Source organism: Lissotriton helveticus, chromosome 7 (assembly GCF_964261635.1).
Source record: "Lissotriton helveticus chromosome 7, aLisHel1.1, whole genome shotgun sequence".
Lineage (NCBI taxonomy): Eukaryota > Metazoa > Chordata > Amphibia > Caudata > Salamandridae > Lissotriton > Lissotriton helveticus.
Window position 1 is genome coordinate 1,601,074,065 of NC_136068.1, and position 13,135 is coordinate 1,601,087,199.

General features: G+C 44.1%; 1 protein-coding gene across 10 annotated transcripts in view; it reads right to left on the reverse strand.

Moving 5' to 3' along the window:
* Positions 1–13,135, reverse strand: part of LOC144770575 (carnitine O-palmitoyltransferase 1, liver isoform-like) — a 525,217-nt gene that overhangs the window by 265,840 nt on the left and 246,242 nt on the right. For 9 of the 10 annotated variants that reach the window (XM_078655216.1, XM_078655221.1, XM_078655217.1 and 6 more), the window contains exons 8-9: positions 3,802–3,909; positions 821–908 (exon numbers count right to left, since the gene is read on the reverse strand). In XM_078655216.1, the coding sequence (XP_078511342.1) occupies positions 821–908; positions 3,802–3,909 (196 nt within the window). The remainder of the gene's footprint in view (positions 1–820; positions 909–3,801; positions 3,910–13,135) is intronic. The other variant, XM_078655215.1, reaches the window with a different exon arrangement.

The following is a 13,135-nucleotide window of genomic DNA, read 5'->3' on the forward strand; positions in this document are numbered from 1 at the left end:
TGTATAGCATTAAAGTGGAAATCAACCAGAGCCCCAGACTTCAAGCAATGGAGAGAGAGAGTCTGCATACTGGGCTTTATAAAAGATAGTTTTTCTTTAATAATGTAATGTCAAATCTACCATTAGCTTGCTTACTGCTGGTGGTGGTCAAGGACCTTGCGTGAATGACTGGGAGAAAGGGAATAGGAAATGTTAAGCATTGTACCCCATCGGCTTGTGTGAACCCTCACTGTACAAATCATTCCCAAACATGCACACAATATGCTGTCACGGCACATGAACTCCAGCTCCCCCCACTCCCTATGACAGCAATGTATGTGCCACCCTTAACAAACAAATACTGATGAACTCTATAGCAGACCCCACTCACATTGTTTAAGTTGTAATATTAACAGGAACGTGAAAAATTAATTTTGTTCAGCATCTGTTTGGAAATATAGGGTATGACGTACTACTAAAGAATCCTGGAATATATTACACGCATCAAGTTATCTTCGTCAATGATGAGATACTTGGAACAACTGCTCTGACATGTTATTTCTAGTTTAAACTGAACATTAATAGATAGAATTGTTTCTTGCAAAAAAGTGATTCCCACCCTAGAATTAAAGCATTGTGTATTCTGAAAGAAGATTTCTATGGAACGGCTGTGTTGTGCCTCACTGATTACGTAAAAGCTCATAACCAAGTGAACAAAACCTAAAGATAAAAAGAAGAAAATAGAACAGCAAAAGATAGAGAAAAAAAAGTGTTGAATCCAGCTTTTTTATGAACCACCCACCACCATCGCGGGGCATCAATCACCCCTACTTGCACTCACCTGTTTCTTCTCTGGGAATGCGGGTGGTGTTAAAGGAGCGTTCCCACTGGGCGGAGCACAGCGGGATTATAGATCCAGGGACCCTGTTCTGTGCTCGGAGAAAGGGGGCAGGGAATGGTCATGCAAGGCCAACGCCGAAAAGGTGCCCATGAAGAGGAGATAACAGAATGCAAATAATTGACATTGATACCAAGTACATTTTCATAATAGCGTCAAACCTCCCACAAACCCCTAGTCCTGATGACTGCCCTGACCCCTTACTCCAGAGGATGAAAACAATCAATTTAGAATGTAATCTTGCATGTTTTTATGGGCGACACAGGACCACTATTTCGCTCATATTGCACAAAAATTTTACATTATGTGCATTTTGTGCAAAATATCAACAAAATATTTTCAGAGAAAGTCTAGGATTCTGGCAATTACCATGCAACATTCTACAGAATTTTTCAGGAAAAACACGAACAGTTTCTAAGACTGTTTCTTTTGTGACTTTAAAAGAATTTTGGACGTTTCAGAGAAAACAGTACAAATTACAACATTTTAAAAATAAATGGGCCCATAGGCTTCGAGAATACTTTTAATGAGGATTAAACTTCTGATCTACTAATCATTAGCCACACAGAAGTTCAACAAGGATACACTTCGTTGAGAGAAAAAAATCGGGGTTTAAGGTCAGTGGTTAGAAGGCAGCTTTAGGTCCTCTTCTTTCTCGCTACATAGAACTGAATGTCACACGCCACTTGAATTAGTGCAAAAGGTGAACATTTTTAAACCAAGATATCTGCTGTTTGGACCAAGGTGTTTACCCTGACACGTTACCATTTCTCGATTTATAGGAAGGCCCTGGCTAAATGAGTCCGAGTATCTACAGACAAAAGTGACGGACAGTATTAAAAATAAAACTAGCTTTAGGAAATGCAAAATAAAGATGTCAGGTCCAGTCCATGGTATAAATTTGGCAAATACAGCTAATTTAGGAATGGACTTTGTTAAAAGTATGTCATCCATTCTGTTACAGGTCAATGGAGACAAACGACTGAATGTGCTTTCGAATAAATATCATACTGCCTATGTACGCAACTCTCCAACCCTAGAAGCAGGAGGAATATTTCAATATGAACAGCACAGAGTAGCAAGGCATCACTAGTATCGACACACAGATTATGGTGATATGTCCTCAAACGAAAAATGGTGTAACCGCTCTGTCTCACAGAGAAAGTGGGCTTTGGGAAACAAAATACGGCGCAACAAGATAAGAATCAAATATAAGAAAAACAGCCTACAGCTTAACCTCCAAGAATAACACCTCTATGTCGTTCTCCATGAGGTGCAAATGCTCAAAATATTCGGGACAGTGCATGACTAACATTTAAGGGTATTACAAGAAGCTAAGGTGGATAAAGTTGAATGAGAGATTCTCACTATTTAGAGCTTTTTACCCAATTGAGAAAACACCTTGCTTGTTAATTTTTTGCAAATACATTACTCTTCCTTTGAAGAGTTCCCTTAAGTTTTGCTGGTTAGCAGACAGTGGCAAGGCTGTTCAGGTTCTGGACCTCTTTGTAAATAACCAACAGAGTCCTGATCAGTCATTCATCAGATCAGGACATTTATAGATTTAGTAGATTGACTATCCCACACACATTAAAGCTTTTTTTCCTGCACAGATGCTCTCAATTTATCTCAACCTTCAGGTGATCTGAGTCACTGATGCACTTCCACCACTAACCTCTCCATCATCTGTACCTTTACTTGGTAGTCTAAAGGTCTTCACCAGATAACCCAAACTTGTCATCTCCTGTTCACCCTGCAGCTCGGTTTAGTCAGTAGCTCCTTATCCAGCAGAAAAAGGGAGCACCTCTATAATGTACATCTGTGCATTCTGAAAGCTTTCTTTTGAAGACTGGATGTGCTTAAGAGAGCTAACACATTCCGCATTTTAACGAGCTGTGCTCCAAACCTGTCACAGCTAGTATCTCCATTTTAGATTTGACAGCCACAATAGTCTATTCAATGTGGTTCAACTTGGTGGTGGAATAAGCTTGCAGATGATTAACTGATTTCAGAAGCATCCTCGCTTCCCTCTTCACCTCTTGTAATGCCCACTGGTTTATCTGGTCCCTGGTTCCGCAGTTTCCCCTCGCTATGTAGAATGTAGAATTATGGGCTTCAAGAATTAGTTCGGCTCCAGTATTCTGCTTGTATGACATTACTAAATGCCTATAAAGACTACAAAGGATGGCCCTAATAAGATCTAGTGACTCCAGTACTGGGTTAATGCCTGTTCTTCCAAGCACGGTCATTGCCAGATCATCTACGGAGGGCTAAGGGTCGTTCATAAGCAGGGCTGACTTTTTCTTCGTGTATCAGCCATTTCACACCTTTTCATCTGCCACAATGCACACCCTTCGCCAGGACGGTAAAAAATAAGCTGATGTGGGTTGGTGGTGACCAAACAATCTTCACACAAATATCCAGTGACTGCCACTATACCCCCACTGTATGTTCCTGGCTAGTCGCCCTCTCTCATGAATGGTATCTGATGTGGATTCCTTCTGTCAGCACCACTACTCTGCAGTTGCCGGGGTGCCACAACAGGTTATAGCATAATTAGCAAGTATGTCTGTATCACTTATTGGATACTCAGTAGTTTTCTAAGTCTATAGAGCAGAAACCACTAACTCACTGAGCTCCAGGACTGGAACAATGATTGAGGTTTAACATGGAGAACAGGCGATTGCAGACATTTTGAAGGTTGGGTTGCTCTGGGGATGTTTTACATGCATAACGAGGGAATACTTTCAGTACATACAGAGGAGGTTTGTTTTCCCTGTATGAAAGTTCCCCTGTTTAGTCAGGGGAGGCAGGTTATATGTTACTCTTTAAAGTCAGGGTCACAACGTTTCTCTTTACATAAAGAGAACTATTTTTGCTTTCCAGAAATGTGCAGTTGCAATCAGAAACACTTCCAAGCTTACCGGCTCTATTTCCTCTTTGGAAAGCTTGCGTCTGTACAGCAGTAGGGCATGGACTGTGTTACCTGCTCGAGCTGCCTGGATTGGAGTAGGAGTAACATAGAGGAAATCCTAAGATTGGGAAAAGGTACATTATTAACCACAACTGGTACAATTGAAAAAGACGACATGCATGATGGTATGCCTACTATACAGATTTCCTGCAATTCTTAATTATTCTCTAGTCTGTTACCCATATCATTCTAGCTATATGCTGAACCCCTTATAACAATTTTTTAAAATGTCCTATAAAACTGTATTTGCCTCAAATATTTGGTCACAGAAGTTCCCCAAGAAAATACAGAAATTGAGGAGTGGGCTAGATGTTAACCAGCATGAATTACAGAATAAATACAACGGTTTCATTCCATCCCATAAAGTCAAGCATTTTTACAGGTTGACCTACGCTTGGACGCACACCAAAAGATTGCAGCTAGACAAAATCAAGTGGTCGGAGGCACAGAAAACCATGTTTTAAAAGAAAAGATTCTGGGAGGAGTGGCCCGGCGGGCAGATGAGTAGACAGACAGCTTTCTTCGCATGTAATCAAGAGGAAGCAGCAGCATACACACTACAGCCCTATCATCAAGTCGCCCAAACGGACACTGTCGTTTTTCACTAATTTAGCATGAGCACGTTCCAGCTTGCCTGACGCTTTTGCGCACATTACTACACATCTTTATTTTTGCAATGACTGCTTTCACATGAGAACTCATCGCTGTGTCCACACTCTGCATGTTCCTGGGATTTTGACTGAACATTATATGCAAGGTCATACAACATTGCCCCCTTATTACTTTGTTCTGGACAGAACGTAGCTCTTAGACAAAACATACTGATGCAGCTGTTTGGACAATTTGGCTTTTAGTGGGGTACACAAATTAGGTGAGACACACTTGGAGAGGTACCTCGCCAGGGAGAAGAGTGAGACAGTACCTATGGCGTAGATCTGCCATCTATAGGCTGAGGTATGGGGTCTGCTGACAAAGCCAAGAGATCTTCTAACATATAGTAATACTGCTTCTTAGCAAAGGGAGGGAGGTTAGGCTCCATTGTCTTTTTATGATGACATCTCCCTTCATGATTTATGGACTATCTACTATGCGGACTGTTTTTATACTATGCATTTTTCTGTTTGTCGTGGCACGTATACTGCATGTTAGGGTACGTTGGTTAAAATAAATATTTTAAACTATTTTGTGTCTCTGTCAGATCTTATTGTGGACGAGTACAAGAGTACGAGCGAAAGGGTGTCTCTTGTTACCTCGATTCCTGAGAGATCTGGGAGTGTTGTGTTCTGTGGTGTCTAATCATTTGCTTCTCTGTGGGTGAGTTGGGGAGCAAGTGAGACACTATAGCTAGCCGGTCCTGAGCTCGTGGGTACTAAGGTGGTAGGAAGACTCAGTCCCTATACACCAAGGTCCCATAATCCTACGCATAGTTCTGTGTTTGTGCAGAATCCCTGCAACACGGCGCCACCAACGTTTGGTCTTGTACTTATTCGCGAGACTCCTGAGTAGCGCGTGTGCTTGTCCACCCTCTAACCGTTTCCGGAGACGTCCGTGGTGAGGGAGCTGAGCCTCCTATATTTGTATGTTTATAGGTTCTCCAAGCTTTAAAGTTTAAAAGGTTTTTCTTTGCCCTCTTTTGCGCTACCGTTTTCTCGGTTTGTTTCATTCCTAATATGTTACAAGCATTCGCTATTGTGGCACATAATGTTGCTGCGGTTACTACTCATGTGACTTAACAAGGAATCCCTGATGCGGGGGCTGATTTCATTTTTGTTGTCGAAGCAGATGCGACTTACTGCTTCGAGGTTTTTTACTCTCGGGTTACATTTCCCGCAGTGGATGGGAATTATGTTTTCTTTCATGAATATACACCAGCCGCAGTTCCGCTAAATTATCGCCCTTATAGATTACTTGAAATTCCATTGACAGCCTGGGAGCATACTATTTGGTTTAATGGTGTCTTTCCTCACAATGAATTTTCCGACCTGGTCAAAGCAAGTAGGACTGCTGACAGTCATTCTGACCAATGTACACCACAAACCCTCAAGTAAATTCTTCAAGCTACCTATGCTGCCACACCAGTAGGAAGAATCAAAACAATTTCTTAACTACGGGAATATTTTCAGAAGACCTAAAAAAGTCATACATACATCCATTAGAAAGAAAAACCTATACCTGCTTAACACTGACAACTACAGACGGATTACAAATGGACCTTTCCTGTGCAAACTGATAGAAAGAGCAGCATTCACCCACATGTCACAATTCATTGAAGATAATTCTATACTTTCAGATTTCCACAGAGGATTCCGTCCAGGAAGAGGCACAGAATCTGTCCTCTTTGCCATCCAGCATGACCTTAAGAACACAGTTGAACGGAACGGGGTTGCAGCACTACTTCTCTTGGACCTCTCAGCTGCCTATGACATAGTTGACCATGACACACTAATACAAAGGCACTACAAAGCCGGCATAGAGGGAACTGCTCTCGACTGGGTCAAATCCTACCTTCAAAACAGAACAAATGTTATCCATATGGCCCTTTTCTCATCCAAACCATACTTCACAAAAGCAGGGGTTCCTCAAGGCTCTATAGTCTCACCTTTGCATTTCAACATCTACATGAAGTCATTACTGGCACTAACTCTTTAACACAAAAATAAGATCCACAGATAACTACCTTATCTTAAGGAGATTACTCAAGAGTTGGCTCTTCCCCACATAACCACCATACTCAAACGTAAATATACAGCCTATCCCTGTGTATATAAGCAGTTATTTGGATTTTATTTATTTATTTTATTATTTGAAAGGTTTTATATAGCGCTGGCTAGACTCCAGGGTATCAGAGCGCTTTACATGTGTGAGAAACAAGATTACAGAAGTTGCTCAAACAGCACACAATATAAACAGTAAATAAAAACAAACCTACAGCTGAAGTCTAAAGAAGAGACATAACAGAACCGATACATTTACATATATAGGGGCTGGGGGGGGGGGGGCGGGGGGGATTAAGGGCTGAGCTGTGGGTGAGGTAGAAATTTTGAAAGAGGAAAGGCAGGGCGAATGTCAGAATTGGGAGAGGGGGGAAGGACAGCCTGGATGGGTTTTAAGAGGGAGGAGGGAGAGGAGCTGGGAGCAGGATGGGAGAGACAGACTGTGGGGATGAAGGGGAAGGAGTGAGGTAGAGGAGGGTAGGGTCGGAAGAGGTCGAAGGTCGGATTAAGGACTCCCGTATTTGCCGAGGTGATGCAGTTTAAAGTCTTTTTTTAAGGCAATGAAGGAGGGGTTGCCACGCATTTCCTTTGGGAGGGCATTCCAGACTATCAGCGCTTTTCCAGCGAAGGAGCGAGATGGAGTATTTTACTTTTTGAATAAAGGGGGGGGGGGGATGAGGAGGAACGTGTTTATGCTCCTCATCGTCCTTTTTTAAGTTTGTTGTGAGGTACAGCGGGCATTCTGGTGTAGGGCTTTATGTGTGATGCATGCTGTCTTATAGGAGGATCTACCTTAAGTAGGAAGCCAATTGAGAGCCTTCACGGCAGGGGAGAGGTGATCAAAGCGTTTGTAGCCAGTGATGAGTCTGGCTGCTAGGTGGAGCACAGATGGATTAGTTACTTACCTGTAATCCTAGTTCTCATCCAGGGATATACTCATCAAAGTCAAACTATGAATAATCCCCGCCCATGTGCGGGATCCCGGAGCATATAGAAAATACATATAAATATATATGTATATATATGTGAAAACATATTTGCAGCCTAAAACATTTCCCAACTGGCAAAATTGCCACAAAATTACATAAAGTAGCCTACATACAGTAGTACTCTCCCAACCCCTAAGGAAGAAAGAGAGCAGAAAACATTTGTATACAACAATGCTTTATTGCCATAGGAAAAACCTGTAATTGCAGGCATCTAAGGCATTAGAGTAGGGGTACCGTGCCTTTAAGACCTGAAGGCAACCCCCTACTCCCATGGTGCACCACAGGTAGCAGTTGGGTCAGTTCTTTTTGGAGGTGCATAACACCTGAGGAGATCCACAATAAAAACATCTCATAACTTTGTAAATCTGCTCGTCCGGGGAGGTGGGCGGGAGCTTATGACTTTGATGAGTATACCCCTGGATGAGAACTAGGATTACAGGTAAGTAACTAATCCCTCTCATCCAAGGGATACTCATCAATAGTCATAATCTATGAATAAATTAGCAAGGTCATACCCAAAGTCTCGCGGACGAGCAAAAAGTAAAAACTTCACAGAATGGAGTGTTTTCCTTTTTGAATAAAGGGGGGGGTGAGGAGGAACGTGTTTATGCTCCTCATCGTCCTTTTTTAAGTTTGTTTGTGAGGTACAGCGGGGCATTCTGGTGTAGGGCTTTATGTGTGATGCATGCTGTCTTATAGGAGGATCTACCTTAAGTAGGAAGCCAATTGAGAGCCTTCACGGCAGGGGAGAGGTGATCAAAGCGTTTGTAGCCAGTGATGAGTCTGGCTGCTAGGTGGAGCACAGATGGATTAGTTACTTACCTGTAATCCTAGTTCTCATCCAGGGATATACTCATCAAAGTCAAACTATGAATAATCCCCGCCCATGTGCGGGATCCCGGAGCATATAGAAAATACATATAAATATATATGTATATATATGTGAAAACATATTTGCAGCCTAAAACATTTCCCAACTGGCAAAATTGCCACAAAATTACATAAAGTAGCCTACATACAGTAGTACTCTCCCAACCCCTAAGGAAGAAAGAGAGCAGAAAACATTTGTATACAACAATGCTTTATTGCCATAGGAAAAACCTGTAATTGCAGGCATCTAAGGCATTAGAGTAGGGGTACCGTGCCTTTAAGACCTGAAGGCAACCCCCTACTCCCATGGTGCACCACAGGTAGCAGTTGGGTCAGTTCTTTTTGGAGGTGCATAACACCTGAGGAGATCCACAATAAAAACATCTCATAACTTTGTAAATCTGCTCGTCCGGGGAGGTGGGCGGGAGCTTATGACTTTGATGAGTATACCCCTGGATGAGAACTAGGATTACAGGTAAGTAACTAATCCCTCTCATCCAAGGGATACTCATCAATAGTCATAATCTATGAATAAATTAGCAAGGTCATACCCAAAGTCTCGCGGACGAGCAAAAAGTAAAAACTTCACAGAATGGAGTGTTTTCCTTTTTGAATAAAGGGGGGGGTGAGGAGGAACGTGTTTATGCTCCTCATCGTCCTTTTTTAAGTTTGTTTGTGAGGTACAGCGGGGCATTCTGGTGTAGGGCTTTATGTGTGATGCATGCTGTCTTATAGGAGGATCTACCTTAAGTAGGAAGCCAATTGAGAGCCTTCACGGCAGGGGAGAGGTGATCAAAGCGTTTGTAGCCAGTGATGAGTCTGGCTGCTAGGTGGAGCACAGATGGATTAGTTACTTACCTGTAATCCTAGTTCTCATCCAGGGGTATACTCATCAAAGTCATAAACTATGAATAATCCCCGCCCATGTGCGGGATCCCGGAGCATATAGAAAATACATATAAATATATATGTATATATATGTGAAAACATATATTGCAGCCTAAAACATTTCCCAACTGGCAAAATTGCCGCAAAATTACATAAAGTAGCCTACATACAGTAGTACTCTCCCAACCCCTAAGGACGAAAGAGAGCAGAAAACATTTGTATACAACAATGCTTTATTGCCATAGGAAAAACCTGTAATTGCAGGCATCTAAGGCATTAGAGTAGGGGTACCGTGCCTTTAAGACCTGAAGGCAACCCCCTACTCCCATGGAGCACCACAGGTAGAAGTTGGGTCAGTTCTTTTTGGAGGTGCATAACACCTGAGGAGATCCACAATAAAAACATCTCATAACTTTGTAAATCTGCTCGTCCGGGAGGTGGGCGGGAGCTTATGACTTTGATGAGTATACCCCTGGATGAGAACTAGGATTACAGGTAAGTAACTAATCCCTCTCATCCAAGGGATACTCATCAATAGTCATAATCTATGAATAGATTAGCAAGCTCATACCCAAAGTCTCGCGGACGAGCAAGAAGTAAAAACTTCACAGAATGACTAAGAAACATATTGCAAATGCATCTTATGCAAATAAGTTTCTTAAAGAGGCCTGCCCTACTCTGGCATCGGCCTGAGTATCTGAGTCCAGGCAATAATGGCGGGTAAAGGTATGGACAAACCGCCAAGTTGCCGCTTTACAAATTTCAGAAATAGGAACATTACGAAGGAGAGCTGTAGTGGAAGCTTTCCCTCTAGTAGAATGTGCATGCGGTTTACCCTGCAAGGTCTTGTTAGCTAGCTGATAAGCTAAAGCTATACAGGAGACAATCCAGCAAGAAATTGACCTTTTGGAAGCTGACAGGCCAGTATTAGTACTGCCATAATTAACAAAAAGCCGGTCAGACTTTCTAAGAGGAAGGGTTTTTGACAAGTAGAACTTCAGGACCTTCCGGAGATCTAGAGAGTGTAATGACCTCTCCGGGGGAGTGGAAGGTTTAGGAAAAAAGGTAGGTAAGGTAATAGACTGGTTGATATGAAAGTCTGAAACTACCTTAGGCAGAAAACTTGGGTGTGTTCTTAAGACCACCCTGTTGGCATGAAAAACTGTGTAAGGTTCCTTACAAGACAAGGCCTGGATTTCGCTGACCCTACGGGCAGAGGTAATCGCCACTAAAAAAGCAGCTTTCCAGGTCAAGTGCTGCAAAGAGGCCTTATGTATAGGCTCGAAAGGAGCACCCATCAGATTAGTCAGGACGATATTAAGCTCCCAGGGAGGGGAGGGGGACCTCACCGGTGGGAAGACTTTCTAGGAAATCTTTAACTACAGGCATAAGGAAGAAAGATGTCGGATTAGGAGTCTTCCTATATGCTGTGATTGCATCTAAATGAACCCTGATGGAAGGGTATTTCAGGCCTGATCTCGCTAAGAGCAATAGATATGGAAGAATCACCTGCTCTTGGCCATGTACCGGGTCAAGAGAGTGCTCATGACACCATAAGAAGAACCTCTTTTACTTGAAAGCATAGGACTTCCTAGTGGAGGGTCGTTTTGATTCTTTAAGAATAGTCATGCAGTCTGCTCGGAGGTCTAAATGTCCATACTGGATGACCTCAGGAGCCATGCCGTCAAGCGAAGGGAAGGAAGGTTGGGGTGAAACACCTTCCCCTGGTCTTTGGTCAACAAGTCTGGACGGCATGGTAGGCGCCGGTGCGGAACCTCCGACAGCTGTAGAAGATCGGGGTACCACCACTGGCGTGGCCACTCTGGTGCTATCAGGATCATCCTGGTGTTGGTCCTGTAGAACTTCTGGATCACCGCCGGGATCAGAGGCAGGGGATGAAAGGCGTAGAGTAATGTCTGCGACCAGCTGATCAAAAGACCGTTCCCTAGTGATCCCTGTTGGGGAAACCTGGACGCGAAGACGGGGCATTTTGCATTTGCTGCGTCTGCGAACAGGTCTACGTCCAGTACGCCCCAGCACCGAAAAACCTCTTGTGCGACTTCCTCGTTGAGCACCCAATCGTGCGCTTCTACGAACACTCTGCTTAGGCAGTCTGCTTGGACATTTTGAACTCCTGGTAGATGGACTGCCACGATGGACAGGCCCCTTGCTAGGAGCCAGTGCCAGATGGCTTGTGCTTCCAGAGACAAGACTCTTGACCTCGTGCCTCCCTGTTTGTTCAGATAGAACATAGTTGTCGTGTTGTCCGTCTGAACCTGGAGGTAGTTGGTGCGCAGAGAAGGATAAAGAGACTTGAGAGCCAGATAAACTGCTCGAAGCTCCAGGAAGTTGATATGGTAGCCTTGCTCTACCTCGGACCAGAGGCCTTGAACTTGGAGTCGGTCCATGTGAGAGCCCCAGCCTTGAAGGGAGGCATCCGTGACAATTGACTGGGACGGAGGAGGACGAAGGAATGGAACTCCCTGGAGGAGATTGGACCGTTTCAATCACCATCTGATCGAGTCCCTGGCTTCTTGAGGAAGCAAGACCCGGTCTTCCCACTGATCCGATCTCTGAGACCACTGGTCTTCGAGGGCTTGTTGCAGAGGCCTCATGTGAAGGCGGGCATTGGGCACAATGTAGATGCACGAGGCCATCGATCCCAGGAGAGAGGACACTTGTCTGGCTGTGGGGGCGTGAGTGTCCAGAAGAAGGCGACCCTTCAGGAGCATAGATGACAACCTCTCCTCCAAAGGACACACGCTTGCCTGTAGTGAGTCCAGAGAAGCACCCAGTTAGTGGATCCGTTGGGAAGGGTCGAGAACTGACTTTTTCAGATTGACTTGAAGACCCAACGAGTCCATCAGTTTGAGGCAGAACGACAGATGGTTTTGAAGCAGCGTCAGAGTGGAGCTTTTCAACAGCCAATCGTCTAGATACGGATAGACGAAGATCTTTCTTTTGCGAAGAAAAGCAGCCACCACTGCCATGCACTTGGAGAATGTCCGAGGTGCAGATTTCAGGCCAAACGGCAGCACTCGATACTGGTAGTGACGGCGTGCGATCTGAAACCTTAGAAATTTCCGATGCTTGACTGACACTGGTATGTGGAAGTAGGCGTCCTGCAGGTCGATGGCACACATCCAGTCTCCCTGATGAAGATGCGGGAAGATCTGGTGCAGGGCGAGCATGCGAAACTTTTCTTTTAGTATGAATTTGTTCAGCATTCGAAGATCCAGAATGGGCCTGTATTATTTGACAGTTCCTCGTTTTTGAACCAAGAAATACCGTGAGTACACTCCTTGATTTCTGTGAATGGAGGGAACCTCCTCTATGGCCATTTTCTTTAGGAGGACAGAGACTTCGTCTTGTAGCAGTTGACTTTGGAAACGGGGAAGGTGTCGTGCCTGAAGGAGGACTTGCGGAGGAGGAGATTTGAACCTCAGCAAGTAACCATGCTGCACAATATTCAGCACCCATTTGTCTTTTGTAATGGATTCCTACTCTACCAGATGATGAGAAACGCTCCCTCCCACCAGAGTGGCGAACAGACGTGGAGGAAGCAATGGCTCAATGCTTGGGAGGTTGCTTGGAGGAGGACTGCTGCTTGTTATTGCCACCTCTTCCTCTGCCAGGACGACGCTGCTGGAACTGCGTTTTCTGCTGAGACTGGGATTGCCACTGAGGGGTTTGAACCCTCTGCTGGAAAGACCTCCTGTCTCCCTGGCGAAAGCGTTTCTTGAATTCCTTGCGCTTTTCTAATCCCACCGCTTTGACGGTGTCCATCTCCGCTTTCATTTTGGACATTTCGTCGTCAGCGTGT